Genomic DNA, 24,734 nt, shown 5'->3' on the forward strand with positions numbered 1-24,734 from the left:
TAAACAGCAGGTTAATGTCTTTCCAGTCCGCCCTCTTTTTATTTGACATTTGCGTTATGTCCTAGACGTTTATCATCACAGCCAAGGTTTTGAGAGCTTTAGGAACATTAAATGCTCATGCTACCAGGCCCAGCTGTTTCTCAGCAGGTTGCTCTGTGAGACATCCCCTCAATCCAGCATGTCATCCCAAATCCATCTTAATTACAGCAGCACATCACAGGGAGGTGACAGAGTGGAATCACTCACCCCAAATATGAAATTTGCACTAAGTAGGAAAATTACGATGCACACACTATAATTGTCAGTCTTCTGGTGAGCCAGGGCTTTTGTGCGATGCAGAGTTGTATTTGTGAGTTTTCTTCAACTGTCTGGCTCCCCTCTGTGCTCGCTCACAAGTAAACAAACAAGTTATCTTCACTCAGTCGGATCCGAGGCCGGAGGGATACAAACAGGAATGCAGGTGGAATCTGCATGTTTCCTGTGGTTTGTGATCTGAAGTTGCTCTCCTGTTGCTGCAGTTCTTCTCATCCACTGAGAGCTGGGCTGGGTTAGCTCAGAGTGTAAACATAAACCCATGCCAAGTCCCAGAAGAGGCAGCCTTACTGTGGGCTTCTGAAATAACACAAAGAAAGGAGACATGAAAAGTACAGCATCTGAACCAGCAAGTACAACAGTGTCAATGGCCACTTTACCATGCAAAAGAATCCGGTAGCACTGCTGCATAACGACTCGGAGGAAATGACCCTGTGCAAGCAAACACTTTCTTCTTCCTCAATCATCACTTCTAAACTCTGGAGAACAGATACATTGTCGGGGATGGTCAAGGAGACAGGCAAAGAGGAGCATCAATCAAGGAGAGCTCATATTTCTTCAACAGCAAGATTACAGCTGTACCAGCATGATTTCACAGCATGGCATACAAAAGTCGGAACATGCATTTATTTCCTGACAATTCGTGTAATTGTTTTGAGAAATATCTTTCCATCCTAGTCCTCCTGAGTGTCTGGTACATGTCTACACAAAAGAACAACTACACATACACAGTGGCTGAACTGCTTGAGGTAAATGTTTGGAATGACTGAATAATTTATCTATGAAAATTATACTATAATGGATACATACGCCATTATACTTTATTCCTGTGGCAGTTATAATATCAGTATGTGCACTCTTACATTGTCAGACATCATTTGTAACTTTTCATCCCCACTATTCTATACTACTGTGCTATTTTATATATGTTACGCTAAAGTTTGTGGACGCCTTATAGTATGTGGGTTTACCTCAATTTTTACCATAAAATTGGAAGCAATTTTGTAGGATGTTTTTGTATGTATTGTAGAAACTAATGCACTAACCCCAAACACAAAGCAAGGTCCATGAAGACTGGTTTTCCTAGGTTGAAGTGGAAAACCTCAAGTGGCTCACAACACAAGTAAATAATAATCATTAGGAGGAGATGTAAGGTGGCATGTCAAAGTGGGTCTGGGTGTCCAGCCCATCAGCCTGTAGATAGGGATAACATCCAGCACACAGTTTACTTGTGTTTGCTTGGAGAAAGACAACTGACTTTTCTCTGTGGCTGATGATTATTGATCTGAGGCTCAAATAGCCACCATCTGGTCTAAATAACAGTATTATATTGGACACAACAAGGAATGCTCTGTAGGCTCTCTTTCATTGAAAGGTTACTTGACCAATTCACAAAGCTAGGGTATGTGACCTTATGCGAAAATGTACACCACATAGTCATCCCAGACACATATGGCCACCAGTACTAGCAAAGAAAACTTATCACCAGAGCATTTAGCATGTAACTTTCTTTTTTTTTTAGTTATTACTAGCAAAAAGAGTTTTCAGAAATACCTATTTCACCTCGCTCCTTTCAGAAAGATACTGAGGAGCCTGTCAGATCCCAGAGGGATTCCATCTGTGATGCATTGCAGTGGCTGCCACGTGTACTTTTAGTCTAGACGGACACTTGCTACTGGCTTGCAGTCCCTGAAGAACAGTCAGGATCTTGAGAATCTGGTAATGTGCCAGCTCTAATGATGAGATGAGCACCATTCTCAGAACAGCTTCCAGTTAAGGCTATACAAGGGCTTTAAGCTAGGGGCTGAGGATTGTTTCCTAGACTGCTTGCTTTCAGTCCTCAGTTGGGCCTGAGATGCCAGATCAACAGACACAGGTGTCCTGGCTGAGGATGACATCAGGAGATCTGTTTGGGAAGGAATTTGCCAAGGTGTTCCAACCACTACTGAGATCTGTAGTGGAAACTAAGGTCTTACCGGCCATCTCCAGGCCACAAACAGGCTTATAATAGGTGATAAGGCCAGTCATGGGCCAGAGCATCCTGGCACAGCGATCTGTCCGGCTCTCTCAGGGAGAACGACAAGCAGGAATGTGTTGATATGGCACTGCCAAGGGGAATCCATCTGTTGAGCAGGTTCAAATTTTGCCATGAAAAAGGTTAGGCTATGAATAATAGGAAAATGTTAGAAGACTGAGCAGGGCATACTTTTTCATAGATTTGTATGGGGATTGAAGAATAACTGGGGATCACACAATAAATGACTGAGATTCACACTCAAATGACTGGGGATCACACACTATCAATATTGTGATTTGTTGTTGAATTGAAACCAAACTCACAGGATTACAAGGAGATGGTTGAGATAGCAGAACACATATAGACTATGCACATATAAATTGACCTGTTCCAACCCACCTGTTAGGTCATATGACAGCTACCAATACAGGAGGGTGAAGGCTATCACATGCATCCTCTGAGACTTGTGAAGCCAGCCATTCACACCTTTTCAAACTGCTCCTCCTGTTGTGTCATATGGCAGTGTAACATACTCAGAGAAAAGCATTGTCTTCCCCCTTCCTCATACATGAGCTCACAGATGCTCATGATTGGCTAGTGTTGATGTAATTGACATGGGAGAGAGAGTATTCCTTCCCTCCCAGCTAAGAGCATGGACAATTTTGCTTTCTTTGACTCCCAACCACTAATGGCTATGTCATTCATCAGAATTCAGACTTGTTTTCATTGCATGAGAGGGCACTTTTCTGTTGCACCACTTGGGAGCTTTACTTTTTTATTTACATTTATAATTTCAAATTTGTGTGCACTTAGTGGCTGTTGAGAAGATTTATTCAGAATTCAGTCTCCACCAGGGTACACTACTACCATATCACTACTAGACCACTGGTTAGTGAAAAAAAACAATCAAATGTTTGATATACTAAGACACTACTTGAGAAATGTAAGCTCAGGATTAACAAGAGTTTAGTAAGGGTGCTGGTCTGTTAGACTGGAATTTAGTAACATATTCACAAAGTAAGCCTTGACCTCTTACAATATTACTGAACATTTAATTTTTTCCTCTCTTATAATTTGATATCCACTTCTTCAAGATGGCTAGGAGATGGGCTTGGGATGAGACGTTGTCAAATGCTTTGCCACAGGGGGTCTCTGACACACTGTTAAACACATATTATTCATGTTGATTAAACTGCAAGGGGCTAAAATGGAAGTGGTAGCAAAGTGCAAATGTATGAATGGAAGATAGTGGACAAGGTCTCTTAAACCAGCTGAGAAAGTATGTGATTACCTAAGTATTTCAGTATAAATATTTGTTTAACTCTTCATTAATCAGAGGCTGGTTTGAGGTTTTCTCCATTCAGAGTGAGCTTTTATTGTGAACCGCTGGTTTATTAAACTGCTCTGCTAATGGATAATGGCTCTGCTAGCTGTGTATTGTACATTGCGAGCAGCAACATTGCACTGAACCTGTTTATATGTACACTGTGGGCATTTATGAAGCTGATTATTGTGGTGATTATCAACACATAGTTGTTTCTTGTGTCCGAGAAAAAGTTTACTGTTCTCATATATTATATATTGCTATGAATGATATTGTACTTATTACTAGCTTCTTCTTAATTACTGCTGTTTCTCTTAATGAGTAGGGCGTGACTGGCAAGATTATTAATTGTTTTATTGTTATTGTTTTGTGTATTGTTTTACTATCTATCAGTGTTATCAAAGGATTGCTTTATTAACTACTTACTAATAAATTTCAAATGCATCTTTCACTTTTATATTTTGTTCCATCATAATTTGGTAACCACACCCACATTCTGCTACGATAGTTCAATAAATTTGATATGTAATTTACTTTATTATTCTGCAGTCTGAAGGTGAAAGTTTGATATGTTAATATGCGTCAGGTGCTTGTGAGAGAATGTTCATATTCCTTGCACGTAATTTGTGCGTGAACATTTTCCTAAGAGCCTGGGCTGATACGAATATTAAACCCATAGCTTGATCAGCTCAGCTGCATTGTGAAAGAAAATTGTTAACCATATTTAAATAATGAATCTTTGATAAAATAATGACTCTGTGTGTGAGGCAAACTAAATGATTTGAGAAGTGAGATAAGCCTCCAGTGAGCTTCCAATATATTTGATGGATGGAAAGTTCAGCATTTCAGTCTATTTTTCTCTAAATTATAGTTTATTTATGACTCTCATTATCTGTAAAACCAAAATAACACGCTTCTAGCCTCTTTTTCAGCTCTCCCCGAAACACAAACAACACACTGGGCCCCTGGCTAGTTTGTGCTTTGCTATTCCCCCCATCCCCAATGTGCCTGATACTAAGGGTATGTTACTGATTTGCTGTGCTGCTCATTTTGCTCATTGTTGCATTAACATTATTAACATTTATAAACCATTCTTGTTATGACCACATTATTTACAGACGCCTAGCAGATCTGGTCTGCATGCTGTAAGTATATTAATCAGCCAAACCCTCCAAATAAAGTGTGCCATTATTCTAAGCCGATTTTCCCCAATCCAGGCACTTCTACTAATTGGGAGGAGTAAAGTGTCACATTGAAGGTGACTATAGCCTTAATATGCTAGCTAAGATTTGTTTAGCACACAGTCAAGCAGAACAGAAGCTGATATTGGTGAATGGTAAACACAAAGAAAAGAGCCTGTGTATTAATATCTCGCTAATCATTTTTCATAGCAGTTGACATAGCTGAGTTGACTGTTCTATGCCCTACTAATGCCCTTGGTGTGTGTCTTTTGTGTGAACACCAAAGCTTTTTTGAGGTAATGAAAAACATACACGTACTGTACTATTAACACACCATATGCATTTATTCATGTTAGCTGAAATGTTAATATTAGTTTAATGTTATACATTTTTTATGCAATTCTACTAATAACAAATCCACTTGAATTTGATGTAACTTTCCTGTACTGAGCTTGTTTAAATAAATAAAAAGCAAAACACTGAAGCGCTCTTAGTTACAAGTTTGTGAGGTGTACCCTCTTATAGTCTATCCGTATTTACTGAACATAACCAATTGCACCATTTGGTCCTATTGTATGATGTGTAACAATGCAAAAACATTCTTGTGAAAATTATACTAATAAACATGGTGGAAAAAAATGGGCAATAGTTTCTAAGTGTACACCTACAAGTTATGCGTTTAATAATGTATACAGCAAGTGAACACACAGCTATTATTTCTAAACAATGCTGACTAATACACTTGTACCAATGCCAGACCCTGTCAGTATCACGGCTGTGCTGAGAATTGCCCATCAGTGATGTTCCTAAGGTGCTTCCTTTCCACTAATGGATAAAATGTGCATTGCAACAGGCTGCAGTCAGGCTTTTAAGGCACACTTGTCATTATTTTAAAACCAGGCTTTCAGCATGTGATGCATTCAAAAATACACATGCAGTAAACATTTGAAAATTCTGAATGGTTTGAGTATCAGGGAGCAAATAACAGGGTACCTGGTACATTCATATGTGCTTGCTGAACATCCTATTCCAGACAGTCCCACCATTGTTATTATAATAACCTCCACTCTTCTGGCAAGCATTTCCTCAAGATTTTGGAACATGGCTGTAGGGATTTGCCTATTCATCCACAAGAGCTGTCAGGCACTGATGCCAGGTGAGGAGGCCTAGTGCAGTCAGGGTCACAGTTCATCCCAAAGTTGTTCAGAACTTCAGGGGTCAAGGGGTCTGCGCAAGCCACTCAAGTTTTTCCATTCCAACTTGGGCAAACCATGTTTTTACAGACTTCTTTTTGTGCTCAGGGATATTGCCATGCTCAAACAGGTTTTGTCATGACCCCTTGGTTCCACTGAAGGGAGTTCTTAAAGCTACAGCATACAAAGACATTATAGACAAATATTATAGACAAATTAGTGACACAAAGTTTGGGAAAAGCCCACATATAGTCAGGTGTCTACATAGTTTTTGTTATGTACATGTTGTTACAAATCATTCATTCTCTCTCTCTCTCTCTCTCTCTCTCTGTTTATTCTGTGGCATTCAGGGAGTTGGGTTAAAGGTGTGTAGGTTGATACTCTGCTGGTGAGAGTTTGCTACCTGTGTACTTGCTGGAGTTGTACTTTGGTGAAGTTTGGCAGTTATTGCATAGTGATGCAATGGTTATCTCTTGACCATCTGTTCAGGTGGGGACCTGAGGACGATGTCAAAATGGTGGTGCTTCTCCTGGCAGATGGAAACCAAATAGAGCATTGCATCTGCTGCATGAATAAAGCAGTAGTCATGTTCTACCATAAGCAGTAAGATAAAGCAGAATGATAAATGTCAAAATGGTCTAAACATTTTCACAGTAGAATGAGTAATTGATTTATTTCTCCAGTAGCAATTTGTAAACATCATCTAGCTTCCATCATCACGCTTTATTATTGCACACATTATCTATACATTTAATATAAGGTGGTTGCAGGGTGCTAGTTTTTTTTTTTTTGGACATTTTGTGTGTGTGTCTCTGGGAACACTGGTTGGGTTGTAAAGCTTTTTTTGTCAGCAGTACACTGCAAACCCAAGTACTTATGGTTCATCACAGTTATAAAGGGGGGGCATGGGGTTGAGTTAAGCTGGCCAATCTCAGTGTCAAGAGGGATCAGACAAGGCTGTCTTTTGTCACGTTGTTGCACAGCGTAGCTATTGAACCTCTGCTGTTTCATATCTCCGAGAGAGATTAGCTGGATTTCAAGTTCAAGGGTCCAAAGGGTTGCCATTTCTATTTATGCTGATTATGTTTCAGTTTTCATTAATCATAGGCAGGACAGTTAAGCTCTATTTAAGGCTCTCAAGATATATATCCCAAGACTTCATCTACCAAAATCATTTCGGATAAAACTGAGGCACTGGTGGACTGCCTGCCACAATTACCAGGGAATATGAAGAGGAGTGGATTTTGAAGAACAGGAATAAAAGGCACACCAAATTATCTATGTGGAAATTGTTGTTATTGAAGTTGTCCAACAGGGAAGAGAGGTATTACAGTGGTATTAATCAATAATAATAATATTTATTTATTATTTATTTATTTATTATTTATTTGTTTGTTTGTTTTGTTTATTTATTTTGTTTATTTATTTGATATATTTATTTATTGCCAGCATAAGATTGGCTTTGTAGTATACTATACTGGGGACAGCACCTGGTACATATCAAATCCAGGATTATGACTAGACCTGGCTGTTACTGTATCTCTGGTCTTTTGTCTGTAAACAGAAAACAGTTTCTTTTCTTTTCATTTCTTTTCTTTTCTTTCTTAAAATAAAGGTGGCAATGTCTGCAGTGCCTTTGTTTTATAGCCCTCTTTTACAATCAAGGCATTTGTCTTTTGAGTCTGTTCTCTGTCCAACGGTTGCTGAGTATACAAAGCTGGGTCATTTTGTGAGGACTCATTTGGCAGCCCTGGGTGAGAAGAACTGGATCATGATGGATTCCAGTACTGGATCAGATTACAGTCGAGTCATGTAAGTCATTGCCCACCATCTATCATGAATTTCTAAATTACCCATCTGCTATTGGACAGTGGAAACAGGGTACAACCTTCCTACAGTAACTCTCAGCCTTTTTTTTTGTAGAAATAGAATTCAAGTTGACTGGGCAGTGAGCTGGCGCATGTTTGTGCTAGTTTGGTGCACCATCATGCTAGTGTTTGAGGAAAAGAAGGTTGTCCTTTATGTTCAGAGATTGTATCACGGTTTCACCATTTTGTTTGGTGAACATAAATAAAAAGTCTACACATCTTTATGGGAATTATTTTTTCCATTCAATTTTGGCCTTCAGTAGGGTGAAAATGTGTCGCAGTCCTGCTAAACCTTTTTTGTGGTTGTAACATACATGAATTCGAGAGATCCAAACACAGGGGGGGCTATGTGCAGAGTCAAAACACAATCCAATGGTAGCAAGAGTCATAAAAAATGAGGAATGGATTTTTTGTCCAGATCAGATGACAAATCCAAAAAGCAAACAATAGGCAAAGCAATGGTCAAAGCAAATAATGGCAGTAAGAGTAAACAGTGCTTGGACGTAGACAAATGCTGGGCTTAACAAGCAAAATTAGACATTTGGAAAAAGAGGAAGAACCAGATGTCAGTGCAGCCAGCAGTGGATGTGCACTAGTGGCAGTTTTGTGAAATCCTGCCTGAAGCACTGATGATGAAAATGGTGTCTTACTGTTCATTTATCTTCAGTAAAAGCTTCTTCCTGGCCAGTGTTGCAGTGCATCCAGTACCAGTAGTAACACTGGGGCAAGTCAGGAATTCATCCAGACATGATGCCCATGTCCCTGATGGTTTATTTGTTATTTTCTACTATATTAATAATGGCTTAAGTAGATTTTTCTCCCCTTTCTTTTGTACTCTTTTAATTATATATGTTTTTATTGTCACAACATACTATATAAAGTAATGGATTCATATTTTTGTTGCCCCCAATATTAATTTCAGTACTTTATAAAGGGGTATTAAAATCCAAACTTTCTCTCTCTCTCTCTCTCTCTCTCTCTCTCTCTCTCTCTTTCTTTAGTTAAATGGTTATTAGTGGGAATTCAGCTGTAGTGGCTATAGCTACAGTTTAGTAAGGCAAGTCAGAAATCCATGTAGCATCTCATGCACTTCTTATGTACATATTCTCACTATTATCATCATTTACCAGTGTCAAGGTTTAAGGTTCTTCTATTATCACATGCTACTAGCACTTTTTCAAGATGCACTGGGCATGTATTCAGAAGCATTTCTAAGTCTGTTAAAGGTTCAGAAGGGGAGTGAGAAGCCAGTTAAATTTTTTAAATCTCAAATAGAGATGATACCGATGTAGTATTTGATAATGCCATTGAATTTGATTTGAAACATCTAACCAAATCTGTATAAAACTAAAATTTGTATGGATACCAAAACTAAATATGTGTACAAGAATCTGACGCCACTGTCACTTGCTGTTTTTAGATTGAAGGAACTTGAACTTGTCTTGTGTGTTTGGTGTGAAAGAATGGGTTACGGAGTGTGTTTGCTGTTTGGAGGAAACATGGCGTGAACCCTGTAAAGCATTATGAAAGCCTTTTTTTTAATTGAAATGACTCATGCTGCTTTCTGTCTGCTATTTAGGTGTGTGTGTGTGTGTGTCTGTGTGTGTGTGTGTGTGCGTATGTGCGCGTCACATCATCCTTATTAAGCCATCAGAGACCTCATGATTCAACCAGAATCATTTCATTGTCAAGCTGTTGATAAATATTACATTTTTGCTTCCCATCTCATATCAAAGCTAGCCATCACAAATAATTATTTTTGTGCGGAATCCATCTTTGTGATTGTCTACAGCAAAAGTCAATCTCAGTAGTAACCATTACCAATTATTTAGAAGTTTGGTTTATAAATAACAAGTTCTTTCTGGATATTCCCTCCTTCACTAATGCAAACACACATATATGAGACCCTCACCTTGTTCATCGACCTAAAACCTAACCATGATTCTATGTGGTGTTGAATAGCAATAGATCTTTTTTTATGGGCATATTTTATGGATCCGTTTGGGAGGCTCAATTACCATATCCAAGTGACCTTGGAAACTAATTTGTTTTTCCCCCATTAACTATAAATCCAATGTAATGGGCCATAATGGTTGGTGTGATAAAGGAATGCTTGTTATGTATTCAGTCATTTATTTGTTTTCATCTTCAGTTAACACAGGTGGGGTGAAGAAGGGTAAATAAAGGTGCCATGGTTAAGATATAGCAAAAGAAAAAGAGACAGTGAGAGAGAGAGTTGTTTTTCTCCTTGCTTTCCTACTTCCTTGTTCCCTTTTTTTGTGTTGCACAGACCTAAAATATTTATTCATGTTAATATCTAGCATTGTCTGGTGTGTTGGTTTATCAGGTCTTTGTGTGCCATGGTTGATGATGTTTCCGGGTTGTTGTTTGCTCTCTTGCTACCTAGGGTGCATTTTAGCACTCTACAGTTATACAGCATATGTGCATGCTGTAATCACTTATGCCAGGCTGAAGTTTAATCAGATACTTTCCCCAGCAGGCGCCAACCAGTATCTTTGTCTTGTAATTGTCTCTCGAATTTTCTGCAACAAGAAAAAAAAAAAAAAAAACTAGCAATAAAACCATGTGGTTACTTATGCGACAGTGTCTTCTGTTTGAACTTGAATTTATCTATTATTCATTAGCCTTTTAACTTTTACAGCTAATCGATTAGAGCCCCGTTCATTTTATAGCTCAACTTCCCTGCATCGTCATTCATTTTGTCAACTTTGGGTGAAAAATAATCTCAATTATTTCATTTCATTCCATCAGCACGAACTATGTCATACATATTGGCATGCATACATGAGTGAAGACATTACATTTCACAGAAAGATAAAAGGACCTGAAGTAAGGGATGATCATATAGAGTGTTATGAGCACTAACAGAGAATATATAAAGAAAGTGAGATGAATGAAGAGATTAAAGCATGCTCTTTTGAAGTGTTCAGAAATTATTAGTCAAGTAGACACCAATATTCCTTTCTACATAGGTGAAGACATGGCTTTTCTCTTAAAAAAACGCTTTTGAATTATAAAATCCCTCTTGTGGATTCGTTATTATTATTTTCCATTTGTAATGCCTATTTTTAGAGAGAAAATGAATAAATGAATCTATCTATCTATCTATCTATCTATCTATCTATCTATCTATCTATCTATCTATCTATCTATCTATCTGTCTATCTGTCTATCTAGTTTGTAGGTAAATGAATAAATTAATACATTTTTCTTCCCGAGGACTTTCTGTTTATTTAAATTTTTTCAGAGTCAATTTTTCAGGGGGGGAAAAAACCTCCATAAGATTTAACAAGTGATTGTTGTGAAGCCAAAGGGCAGCTCATGAATTATGGATGGCAGCTCGATGGAAATCAGTTCCTCACCAAACTGAATTCTCAGACGGCTCTTGAGCTTTGGCCATGCTCTAATGCAAGCCGCTCTGTACACCTGCGGTGTGGCATGTCACGAAACAGACAGTTTATTAATCAGGTTGGATTTCCCTTCTACCCTTCTTGTTATAGCGAGTACAGTTTCCTTGCCCTAACTCCATCCTTCCTGCACAGTCGACACAGTTTTAAATGTTTGCAAAGTCATAAAACTTTTTCAAAGCCATAAGTCACATAGCACTTAGCTCAAAGCTGCCTCACCAGTTATAGGAAGCTCTAAGTGAGTTTAATGGCACTGCTTGTTGTTGAGCGATGTGAAAGTGAAGGTCAAAGCTTTTGCCAGTGTCTCTGCTCTTCTCTCCTCAGTTCTAATTCCCACAACTGAACTCATTGCCCAGGAAGCCTGATTTGTTCTGTCACTTCAGAGAGTAAAAGAAGGCCATTGCATTGCTCAAAGATTCACAGTCATTTAATCCTGGAACTTTGTGGTTCTAAAATCTTCATGACCTGTGCACCTCACCATAGGGCCTCCATCAAATTCAAAGCAGGAGACCAACTGATCTGCTTAAGTAGCTGCGGTTACATGTAAGCTTGGTTCTGTTTGAAAGACACATGTTCTGCAGCCCACATGCCAACTTTTAACTCCAATGCCCATGTATTTACCAGCAGAAATATACAAGGTCACATTGGAATCACTAAGACTTTCATTATAGCTCCTTAATCTTCAATCGTAGTCATGTTGCATTTTTTCAACAAGAAAGAAATGGGGTCAATAACCAACATTAACTGGTATTCAAAGTTAGTCCAACAAAATGGAAAACAGTGTTTTCTTTCTTTTTTTTAAGTGTCCAAAGCTGACATAAATGCTTGCTTGTTTGTCTCGGTCAATTTCATACAATTAATCTTTGCAATGATGTTTATTTGGACAAAGTGCTAATAGGTTGCACGTACTTGAACATTTGGATGTAGGGCGTATAGACTAGTATGCCCTTGCGTATTTCTCTCTAATGCCTGAGATATTTTTCGATTAATCTAGGAAGTTCATTGGACTGGGATCAAGAACTCATTTACAGCTGCACTCCTGAGGCTTGTCCGAGCAAAATCTAATACCGAGGACGAGGGTGAAGGGAGGGTATTGAACTTGCAATAATGCCCTTAAAGAGTGCTTCATCAAACCATGTAGGCCCCTCTTTGACTTTCAGGACTCTTTGTTGAGTGCAAATAATTTCTTTTAGGAAGGAAGAAAGTAAAGTGAATGGAAGGAGAGGTGCAGGGGTGACAACACTTTTTTTTTTTACACCTTTCTCTAATAGCATATTTATGAGTGCTGTAATCTGTAATGACATTTTCGATATTCCTTCTCTTGTGTAACTTATCAGATTCAGAGACTGTTCCCTGGAATAATCACTACATAATAATGGGGAGTGATTTGGGCTTAAATTGCTTTTTAACTCAAATAGACATCTCAATAAGTGCATGGTGACATGGACATTAGGAGGACGGGACTGATTCTTTAGAACATTTTATCTAAAGGTGCACACAGATAAATGTGCTTTAAGTTCCTAAGTGAAATGACCTTTTGTGTTTCTTGTGTTCTTTAAAAGGAAACCCTAGAAGCCATTCTGGTGTCTTCAGCTGGCAACTTTCATTGTACAATTTGTGGTGGGTCAGAGGAACTTCTTCATAAGGATTCTTTAATGAGGGCAATATTAGTAGATGTTTGTATATAATGTATAATAGATCAATATATTACAAAAATGTAAAGATCTAGTTGGATAAAACATGTAATAATGATAACAACAACCAGCTTTTAAAAGAATTTTAATGATACCTTATGTAGTCCTGGCTACAAATGACATCAGTTTCAAGTGGACTTATGCTTCATGTCACCATCTGTCACCATTATCTGTCTAGCACCACTGACTTAACAGAACCTGAAGTGAAGATTAAACATATACTTCTCTGACCATTTGTCTTTAAAATGCCATTGTCATATAGAAGCTATCTACCTGTTGAGCAAGACCCTTAATCATTAATTTTCTTAGTTGAATAAAATGACATAAAATGTAAGTTGCTCTGGATAAGGGCATCTACCCAATGTCTATTTCATCTGCTCTGCCAGTAACCCCACGTTAGATAGAAAATAGACTGAAAAAACATCAAATAGTTAATAATAATTTTTTAATTCAATCTAGCAAAATGACAGGCACTAGCCTGTTATAATATGGAGAGAGAGAGAGAGACAGAGAGAGAGAGAGAGAGAGAGATCCAAACAAGAAACATTATGAATATGTGAATAATATTACTCCTTCATTTTATTATAAAAATAACACATAAGGAAAATATCGCACAAAATCATGTTACATTACATGCTGTTTGGCTTTGGATGTCCAGCATCTTATATGGTCTGATTATAAAGAAATAAAACAATCTGAGCCAAAATTCACTTTATCTGTCCAGTTGCTGGCATTGTAAATCATGACTAATATCATGTGACAAGTTGTCAGAACTCAATGCCACTTCCATTATTTTAGCAGCCCTCAAAGGAGAGGAGAGGGTAGAGCATAAAATAAATAAATAAAGGGTGGACTTGAAGAAGAAAACTAATTTCAGTAAAGGCGGACCTGTGGGTGATTGATTTTGTGGAAGGGATTAATCTTGTTCTCACCATCTCCATGGCCGCCAGTTATTGTATGAACGATTTTTTTTTCCAGTGCTTCAGAGAGTGCACAAAAAATGAGATGGGGACAATCTGTGAAAGGTTGAACTTTAACCTGTGAGACAGCTATGAGAACTCTCAGAGCGTGATTATGTCATATCGATGGCTGATGTTGTAAATCTGTCTGTCAAGTGAATTGCCGTGGAGACAAACTTCATCCCCAGATGTTTGGTATTGCTCATGCCTACAATGCATCACTCACACCACCACCACTGGGGCCACAGTTATGATATACTTTAGATGTGAGCACAGAAGAGAATCCCTGTTTTATTCTCTGGAGAAGCTTTGTTGCAACTCATTTCCCATAAAAGCACGGGGTGTATTATTTAATAAGCCAAATTCTGCTAATGTGTGTTGAAATGACACTGCTGTCAATGAATTTCCTGTTGTGAGAGCATCCCAGCATGACACCATTTTGGTGCTAGTGTCCAGGGAACATTTTGTTCACCATCATTGCGCTCATGTGCCGCAGGCTCTATCTAAACAGCAGTCCTTCATAACTGCCATGTGAGTGTCATGTCTTCCACAGGAGTCCCACAGTTGTTTTTAAAACCATCAAGCAGAATGGATCTTTGTCTTTCACGTTTGCTTTTTTGCTTTAATATCTCTTTACTGTGGGCTTTCCGGTTTCTTCCATCCTCCCAAAAACGTGTCAAGTAGGTTGTCTGCCTAAAATTCAGTGATCCCTGGATAGGCTTCAGATCTCCCACAACCCTGAGCAGGATAAAGAGCTTACTGAAAATAAATGAATGAATGTTTACTTGTTGTTGTCTGTAGCTACTTTTATGATGTTTCCATGTATTCTGATTATTGAAATTGAAATGAAGTAGCCAACTGTTATCAATCTTCTTTGCAGTTGTTTAAGGCATATACTGTATACAAGGCATTAGTATTGCTGGAATGATCCATAGTTATATGTTTTATATCTCTCAGTAAAAGCACACTATGGTAGATGACAATGTCACTGATTCCATAAGTACTATAATATCCATCCTGCACTTAATTAGGCTGAGCTTCCATCAGAATTTCAAAAGACATATCTATTCTTCCCTCTCATCACTGATTCTGTGGGTATGGCAGCACTTCTGGGCTGATAAAGTCTGTCTTTGTGTCTGTGATTCAGAGACCCCTCTCATTACTGTCATCGTCAGTGTTGGTGGAGTCACAATACTGGCTAATGAGAATAAGTCAGGGCTGAGAGACTGATTAGAAACCCACACCATCAGCAGAAACAATTGGCGACAAAACTCAGAGACAAGCCACAGTCTTACCGCTCTATTTCATTCTTTCCCTTGCCAATGCCCTCTCTAGTCTGCTTTCTTACTCGTTCTCATCAAAGGGTCCGTTGAGCCAAATGTGACATTTGGTACACACGGTGAGGCTCAGCCTCTGCCTCTCTGTCAGGAAGATTCAGATTTTTCTTCAGCTTATGTGCTTAGCATTCTCTGCAATGCCTCAATGGGTCCCAATGTGGAACAATAATGCGAACAGCTTTGTCTTAATAATAAGAGCTAATTCTTGTCATCCCGAGAACCTGCTCACTGGTATAAAGCTGGATTTAATGGAGTTTATGCATTCATTAGATTAGATTATTTCATACAATTCTCACATTAGCAGAGTTAGTGGCATTATTTTTGGTGACTGAAGGGTTCATTACGAATTTTATTGTTGTACTGCTTTCTAAACAATGTCTGTTGATTTTGTGTTGCAGGTTCACGGGTCCAAATCTCCCATCACCTATTATTAGCAGCAAGAACTGGCTGCGTATCCACTTTACCACTGATGGCAACCACAAGCTAAGGGGATTCAGTGCTCAGTACCAAGGTAGGACAAAATATGTTTTGTTTCCATTACTGTATACAAAAAATTATGAATAATAGATTAGCTGGACAGCTGACAACAGCTCCATGATAAACTACATTCTTAATTTGATATTTATTTTTAAAAATGCTTTCACTTCAAAAAGAGTCAGGTTTGGTTCAGTTGGTAAATCCAGGTGTTTTATCCCAGGGAAGTTGGGGTAGGACAACTGAAAATATAATTTAATCTTTAAATCTTTTCTAAAAAAAAAAAAAAATAAATAAATAAATAAATAATTGCATTTGCTGGCAAATATTCCCCATTTTTGAGTCAAATAAGATATGATTTTTTCAGAAGTTTAATGTTATCAAGCGACATATTAAAAACATAATTTAGAAATTAATAATTAATTATTTAGAACTTAAACTAGAAGTAGTAATGTACATTTAATTATTAATAATTCATTATTTAGAAATTAAACTAAAAGTAAAAATGTATATTTATAAGTCATTTAGAAATTATAATGTATTTTTACTAAATTAAATTATAAATTAAGTCATGCTTGCTGATCTGTATTGACAGGCACAGGGTAAAGATTCTAAATTTTGATTCTAAAAGCTTACTGGCAATTTTCAACTCAATTTGTTTCATGCTGACTACCTGACCTCACAAGTTAAACCAAGAAATACCCTGCTATTTTTAGTGTTAGAGTGTTCATTATTAAGCAATCTATTATAGCACTTGTGAAGAAAAAGATACAATACAATGATTATTTTTTTGATCCCCATCACATATTCTAGATTGTTAGTAAGCTGGGCTTAGAGCATATCATCTACCGTAATTTGGTCAAGAGGATTAAGGGCCTTGCTCAAGGGCCTAAAAGTGACAGTGCTCGTGCGGGGGCTTGATTTCCCAACCTTCTGATCAGTAGCCCAGAGCCCACCACTGCCCATTGCCCACTGCTGCTTCTAGCCCATCATGTACCACACTACTGCCCTGCCTGCATTCTCATCACATTCCAAAGTTCAAAGGTCTGCGTTCAAAGGGGATGAGCTGAAAAGCGGGATTAGCTGGCTCAGCTGAAAAAAAACAAAGGCAAAATCTGGAGGAATTTCACCTCTGTAAGCAGATCAGAGCGATTGGATAGGATTACAGGTCTGCAGTTTGATAAATAAATACTGTCAGGGAGAGGAGAAAGGAGGGCTAAGCCCTTAATTAGATTTCCAATTGACCCCCCTCCTGCTCCTCTTCTTCATCTCATTCTTTCTTTCAGCACAAGTGTGTTTATGGCTAATTTCCAATGAGTAGATACTCTTAACATAATAAGCCACTTAGACTTCTGTTTTGTCTTTGATGAGTAAAATGTCTGAGTCTCTCCACGTCATAGAGAGTCTCCTAGAGACTTAAGGGGTTTATTATGGAGGAAGCATATCCTCTCAAATTTATTATTTGAATATATAGAAAATATGGCATACAGTTTGATGACTTTAATATAATTTAAACCGTTGAAGTGACATGGTTAAAGATAATACTCCTTAAAGTCTTTATGAAGTGTAGATTGAAGTGTGGAAATCCTTAAATTTGATGGGGCTTTATTGTTATTATTATGAGAAGGTGGTCTGCTACTGCTACTGTCAGCAGGTAGTCAGACAGAATTGTCTGTAATGAAAGAAACCATTAACCAAAGTGAAAGACTATGCTGACGAAAGAACTAAAACAAATGCATTAAAAAAAAAAATTACTTGGACATCACTTGAATATTGCATATTAATTATAAATATTGATATCCAAGAAAGTCACTCTGGATTTTTGCTTTTATAGTCCACACAATCCTTGTCCAGGACTAACTGTGATCGAGACAACAATACCAAGTCTGGGAAGAGCAAGTCACGATAACGTCACAAAACAGAGATCACAAGATCAAAACAAAACAATCAAATCAGTAATTTTAACTCATTTCATTTTTACATACCAAACATTATGCATTTATTTAATGCGAAATTATTTCTTCTCAAACCCTTCATATAAGAAAAAAGACAACACAAAGATTATTTTTATAAGCTATTAGATGAGATCGAAACCATATTTAGTGAGCTAAGTCCAGGTCTTAGCTGGATGCATCTTCCAACACATGATGTTAAAAAACACGACTCAAATCAAAGACCATGATCATGTCCTTGAGTTCTAGTAGAACCTCACACCAGAAGGTTTTCCTATTAGAGAGTTTTATTTGAACCCTGCAAGTGTTTAAAGAACAGGGAACTATCCGAGGAAACTTGAAGGGACACATTTTTCTAAAAGTGTACTCTATGCTACATTTGACATCTTAAATATTAAATGAGAGTTTAATATTGATAACTCTAGCACTAAATTGATTTTTATACCCAATTTACTACCCGTTGGGGCTTTAAGCAAATAAATATCTAATAAGGTAATAACATTTTACATTTTACAATTACATTTTTTTTTTAATATAATGTCATGAGTAGTAAAAGTAAGAATACATAATGTAGACAATTTTGAAAATGGAGGATGTGGAAATTGATTTGCTAATAGAATAATAAGCAGTTACATATTCAGCTGCGGACAAATAAATCTGTTACAAGTAGCACACAAAATATTTGGAGAATTTGGTTCGAATACATGAAGTGTCAGTGCCTGAAATTCTGGCTAGTTGTTCTTCATTCTCACTGCGATTGATGCAGAACATGATGGCGGCAACACCTGTTTACTCCGAGTCTAAAAATAATCTAAGATTGTAATTACTATTTACTCACACACACACTGTGCATCATCGTTGTCCTCAAAATGCCATGATGCACTGTGTGTCTTTTTGTCTTGTAGTAAAGAAGATGACAGAGCTGAAGTCCAGAGGAGTGAAGATGCTTCCAAGTAAAGACAACCACAGCAAGATTTCAGTGTGTAGGTGTTTGTACTTTTTCATTTGTGCCCTTTCTCCACATTAGCCCACAGCAAATCTGTGTTCCTTATACGTGAATCCATTTTGTTAACTAAATACACCAGAACACTGATATTGCGATTAAAGCCCAGTGCTAGTGAATGGATGGTTGTGTGTTTAACTCTCATAACTGTCCAGAAGTGCTATTTCGAGGTTTTTAACCATGACCTTTATGCCAGATTAGGCTCTTATGGTCTGTGACAAGTGCTTTTGAAAAGTACCTTCAGAATTCTGTGAGTGTTCATGTTTTTTTCATAAGGTGGATCTTAGCTATCCTTCAAACAATTAGCAATGGACATAGAACCACATTAGATAACGAGGTAGCCATTTTTAAGACTCTGGAAGAAGTAACTCATTTGAAAAGATGTTCTAAATTCACATGTATATCACATGTCATAATTCAACTAATGTGCATTTTATGTGCGACTCATTTCCCACTTAGCCCATATTATGATATGAATAGATAAGTGTGGGAAGCAGGAAAGCAATTAGATTGTAAGCTACACATTAACATATTCAAAGCTCTGATTCCCTATGAAACAACTCTGTATGTGTGTCCATTTAAAACAAATTATGTATTCAATCCACATAATGTATTCATAGTCACTGTCTGTGATCAACACGTTTGAGGAGTAGAGGGGGCTGGACATTCAGAGATTCAGAATCGGAGCCTTCGCCAGTTTCCACTCCCACATTCATTCACATGTCGCTAGTGGCTTATCACTGAGGAGGTTGCTGAGCAGCAGAGAAATGCCTTTCAAGCCCCCTGGTTGCATGGAAAGCTTGTTTAGAAGGAAGCATAGGCCATTGAACACTGTAGCTAGATTACATTTGCATTACATGTAAGTCACTTTGGATAAAATAGGTTTAGCAAATGAATAAATATTTAGGTTTTGTCCAAATCTACATCCACTGCTGTACTGCCGTTACTACAAAACTTAGCCTTGACAATATGTATTCATTGTGTGTGTTAACTCTTTCCTGAAGAAAAGAAACATTACTGGAGAAACTTAGTCTTGAGGAATAGGCAAAGAGAGCATCAGTAATTGTACTTTTTGCCATGAGCTCTCATCAGACTTCTGTCTTCTTTCAGGCTGCCAACATTGATTCCTTATTTACCTTTCTATTACCTTAGCACCATCAAGAGAAAACGTCACCTTCCTCTCTCTCTGTGTGTGTGTGTGTGTGTGAGAGCCATAAGCTTCATCACAGTACTCAGTGGCAGCTCTGACAATTGTGGCCTTTTGTCCCACATCAATATGTATGAAACCTGGCACACAGATGCCTTGGCCAATCAGTTTGTGTCATTTCAGTCTTGCCTGCCACCATCAGCCTTCAGAGCCACACATCACTACAGCCCAGACTCCCTGGGCACACTCATTGATCCGTAATGTCATTTTCACTATCAATCTGGAATGGATAAGTCTGTCCAGTGGAAGCTTTGCTTGTCTGAAAGAGGGCAGTGCAGTTATGTAATGATATGGGGTGGAATACAAATCTTAGTTATTTGATATTTAGTCTTAGAAATTATGTCATTGTTGTCTTGTCTTGTATTATGTCATGTCATCATGTCATAATATTACACCCAGAAATTCATTGACAGCAATATTAAATACATGCAAAAAAAGGAATAGTTTTGTTTTCTTGTTACACAGTGTAATACAATTTTGTTCTAGTATAATTTTAAATATTAAATGACAAAATATAAAGACTACAGTTCCATGGACATAATGGTAAGTTGGTGTGAAGGTGCTAAGTAAAAAGATGCTGAGATAATACTAAGTTATTTTTGTTCATCTCCAGATCAATCAGGGCATGGTGAGAAAAAAAAAAGACATACCAAGTGAATACAAGAAGATTTATTACATGTTGCATCAAAAATAACTGTAGGTTCTCAAGTGGTACAAGAAAAAATCACTTGTTCTGTCATCTGGAGACTGTGAATTTAAATCCTTTGAGAACTGGTAGCTCAGTGGTTAAGACTTTAGACTACTGATCGGAAGCCAAATTGCCACGTTGGGGCCTTTCCTTAACCCTCAGCTACTCAGATATATAAAATGAGATATATATATATATATAAGTCACTCTGGTTAAGTGTGTTTGCCAAATGGCATAAAGGCAAATGTAAATCCTGACAATGCCACAGTCATTCATGGCAACAAGTCTAGAGAGCCAAATGTGATCTGCTCTCACACCTGTCACTTGGCCATCCATGTATGTGGCGGAGGGTAGAAAGCACTTTGTGTATTGTGCTTCTGTGTGAGCTAAAAAAAGATGGTGCTGGCTGGCATCATGTGTCTTGGACGAAGCATTTGTTAGCCTTCACCTTCCCCAGTTTGTAGCTGCTGTATAATAGAGGAGAGCTGGCTGGTGGAATTGGCCAGATTGAAGAGAAAAATCCAACATAGCTGATTTATGGATAATCACTGGTACATGATGTGAGGTCTCACTTCAAGTCAAGTCAAGTCAAGTCACTCAAACAGCTCCACCACTTTTTTTCACTCTTACCTCCAAAGCCATAGGAATCTTTATTTCAGCAGATAAGAATACTACCTGTACCTCACATTCTTAATAATAGTATACTCTGATTTATTTTCATATTAGAATAGAAAATGCTACAGCCAGTCCTTTTTTTAACAATGCCCTAGTGTCAGCACAGGTTTATATCAGCAGTAATAACGCATATAAATATCGCATTATCAAATAAACGACACAGCTTTTTTTTTTTTTTTACCTTTTCCAAATTGTACTAATATGCCTTCTGTGCTATCGGTATCAAGCAGTACTTCAGCCTTTCTAAAGATCTAGCCAGTGTGCACTTCTTATCCATTATTTTTAGTATCTGCTGAACACTAGTAAAATACAAAATACCGTTTTATAGGCTGGCAGCAAAACCATGTGGGCGGATCCCAGAGTGCTGCAAAGAGACAAATTTGCAGAGATTGTAAATTACCTTGTCAAGGGTTGTTACGGTGTCATGGTTTCAGGGTTAGTCACAGCGTATGATTGGACAGTCACCTCACTGCTACATTTTTTTTTTTTTATTCTGATTAAAATGCATTTCCATCTATTACAGTCTTCGCATTCACGTTTTTCCTTGCTTGAGTTACTTTACTCCATTTGTTCTCATGTCTTTTTTGTCCAGCTGTGACTCCCTAAAGATTTCAAAACCCTGTCCCTCTGGACTCACCCTAATTCATATTACATTAACCTCCATTTCTCTGCAGAGAGGACATACACTGCAATAAAAACCCTTCGGCTACGTAATCCTCTACTTTTGTGAAAACGTCATATTGCCACCTCTGTAGGTAGCAGTCACTCCTATATATTCGTACCTTCATCATACTTGACTGCTGTCGATCACACAGACGAAGAATATGGAACGCTGCACTACACACCGCCTTGCTAGTTAGAATTTATATATTTATTTTTGTTTGTTTGTGAATTCATTGACTTGCCTTTCCTCAAAGCCACTGTCTCTTTCAGTTTATAATGTCAGTGAAATAAACACTGACAATTTAGGATTATCAGTAAAAGTCAACATTACACAGAAAATTCTCATTCTCAAAATGATATTTCTCAGAAAGAAAGCAATTATAGGGGATTTGTTCGATTTGTTTACTTTTTCATTATTTCTACAATCATGTGTAAAGACCATAAGGAGGCAGAGACAATGACAGTTGCAGGTTAAGATTCTTTATTTTAACAATGAAAAACAAACCCAGAACACGAAGCAGAATCAAAGTCAGCAAACAGGCAGAAGTCAGGTGATATACTAACAGAGCTATCTGGAAAAAGAATCAAGGACATAAATCAGGAACTAGAAAACTAGCTGTGATCATAAACGAGAAATCATAAGGCTTGGTATAAAAAGGTACATGATACTGAGCATATACTTTACACTGAACTGGTGGAATTAGCGTCCTTATACAGTGGCTATAATCGTGTATTGCAACCAGAATGAGCTTGAACATAAATGTGAGGGAGAGTTTGTGATGGCTGGGAGTTGAAGTCCTTGGTGGGGATGTTTATAGGTTGCTCTCTGGTCTGGTAGCTATAGTTGGTGGATATGTTTGTAGGCCATTCTGTAAAACACAATGTGGGAAAACAATACCATTTCGGGCATTGGCATGACAAAGGCACCTTGGCACACAATTTCATCATAAAATAGTACTTCTTTTTTAGTTTCATCACTATTCTTTTTTTTTTAAATGATTAACAACGTAATGTTAATCGTTTTCCTCAAACTGGTTCATTATCCTGTGAAAATTTCCAACTGTAACACTTCTGTTCATATTATATTAGCCTTAATTGCTAGTGTTTTATTGACCACCTCATGCTCTTAAAGTAGTACATAAGAAATAATTGGCAACCTTGGATGCATGAACTGCACTCAGGTAATTTCAGTCATTTAAATAGATCTTCCAGAAAATCAAATTTAGCACCCTCTTGAACAAGAACGAGCACATGACATTCATTATATATCAATTGGTGTACATTTATAAACGTAAGTGGTCAATGTCCAGTGTCTTGTTGTATACGTTTTTAAAATAGTCCATTAAAATCTTCATTTCTTTTGCAGTGTCCCAGATGGGTGTGGCGCAAGGACACAACATGTGCCTGGACCCTGGGATCCCAGACAGGGGAAAGAGAAAAGGCTCAGACTTCAGGTGTGAGATGACAAAAAGAAAATGCATGTAATTTAGTGGGTTTTTTCTGTCTGCTTGACAAAAAGGCATGAAATGCTGAGGGTTAGCACCTGCTTAATTTCTCATTGGCCTTTTAATTCTGAAGTCTCATTGCTGATATTTGATCTGAATAAACATGGACTTTGAGATCTCAAAGGTCAAACAGTGGGAAGAGAGTGTGAAAAGGAGAGCGTAGGAGATGACAAAGACTCAGACAGACAGACTCTGAGAATTGTAACACAGATGAATAGGGACGATCAATTTCACACGTTCTACCTCCATTTTTACCCGATTGTTCTCTGCTACCTGAACGCTCCTCTCTCAAGTGATCAGTAATGGATAACACACACACACTGCTGCCTCTGTACCAACACAAGCTCTTGTCCACTTGTCAAAAAAGAGTGAGTCACCCACATAGGTCAAACAAGTCCAACACCGACCTGGAGGTGGCAGATTTTTTTCTCCCTGGAGGGGTTCTGGCTATCACACACTCACACGTGTGCGAAGGGTTTTAGACAGCAGGTGCCGAAGAGTTCAGTGTGTAAGTGAGGAGAATGAATGAAGCAGGGACACTCTGGAGGACTGATAGTGACTGATAGCACCTGAAATTTTTAGCAGCACTGTGTTCCAGCTTTCTGTGTAAGATTAAACCCTTTGAATGAACATCTGCCATTAAAAACTGATGTTCCCATCCTACTGGAATCGATAGTAGTAACACTTTCTATGAATCATATATTTGTAATGCATTTTAGATGCATTAATTACATAATATGGTTATGAGTCTTCCACACTGTCTCGGAAAAAGATGATAATAACCTGTATGTTTATTTTTTTTTGTTTACATGTTTTGAAAGGTGCATTTATTATCTTTAAAGCACAAAAATAATGATTTAAAAAAAGACCCAGTACATATTAAAGGTACAAACAACCCTTGTACCCTTGACGGTACAACCTCAGTGACAAGGAATGGTCTAATTTAGTCAACTCTTTTATTCATTTAATACCAATAACACCAGTTGATATAGTTACACGCTCAGCACTTTCGAAAGAATGAGTTTGACTCCATGATGTCAGGATACATAAAGCATTATTATATCTGTTCGTAAGAACATTAAACCCGGACTCTAGACCTGTGTTTTAGTACATTCTCTGTATAACGTTCATATAAACAGATATTTTATAGTCAATATTATGAATTCATATCCTCATGCGTTATAAAGCGTAATCTATGTAACTGTAATTGCTTGTAAGAATTTTTACAGGCTTTCTGAATTAGAGGTGTTCATA

At 37.7% G+C, this 24,734-nt stretch overlaps 1 protein-coding gene across 1 annotated transcript in view; it reads left to right on the forward strand.

The window, feature by feature from the left end:
- The window catches only part of csmd2 (CUB and Sushi multiple domains 2), a 287,362-nt gene that overhangs the window by 118,509 nt on the left and 144,119 nt on the right, over window positions 1-24,734 (forward strand). Inside the window, exons 6-8 of the mRNA XM_058378138.1 lie at window positions 15,712-15,824; window positions 18,645-18,722; window positions 23,342-23,429. Of these exons, the coding sequence (XP_058234121.1) occupies window positions 15,712-15,824; window positions 18,645-18,722; window positions 23,342-23,429 (279 nt within the window). The remainder of the gene's footprint in view (window positions 1-15,711; window positions 15,825-18,644; window positions 18,723-23,341; window positions 23,430-24,734) is intronic.

The sequence above is a fragment of the Hemibagrus wyckioides genome, linkage group LG24 (assembly GCF_019097595.1).
Source record: "Hemibagrus wyckioides isolate EC202008001 linkage group LG24, SWU_Hwy_1.0, whole genome shotgun sequence".
Taxonomy (NCBI): domain Eukaryota; kingdom Metazoa; phylum Chordata; class Actinopteri; order Siluriformes; family Bagridae; genus Hemibagrus; species Hemibagrus wyckioides.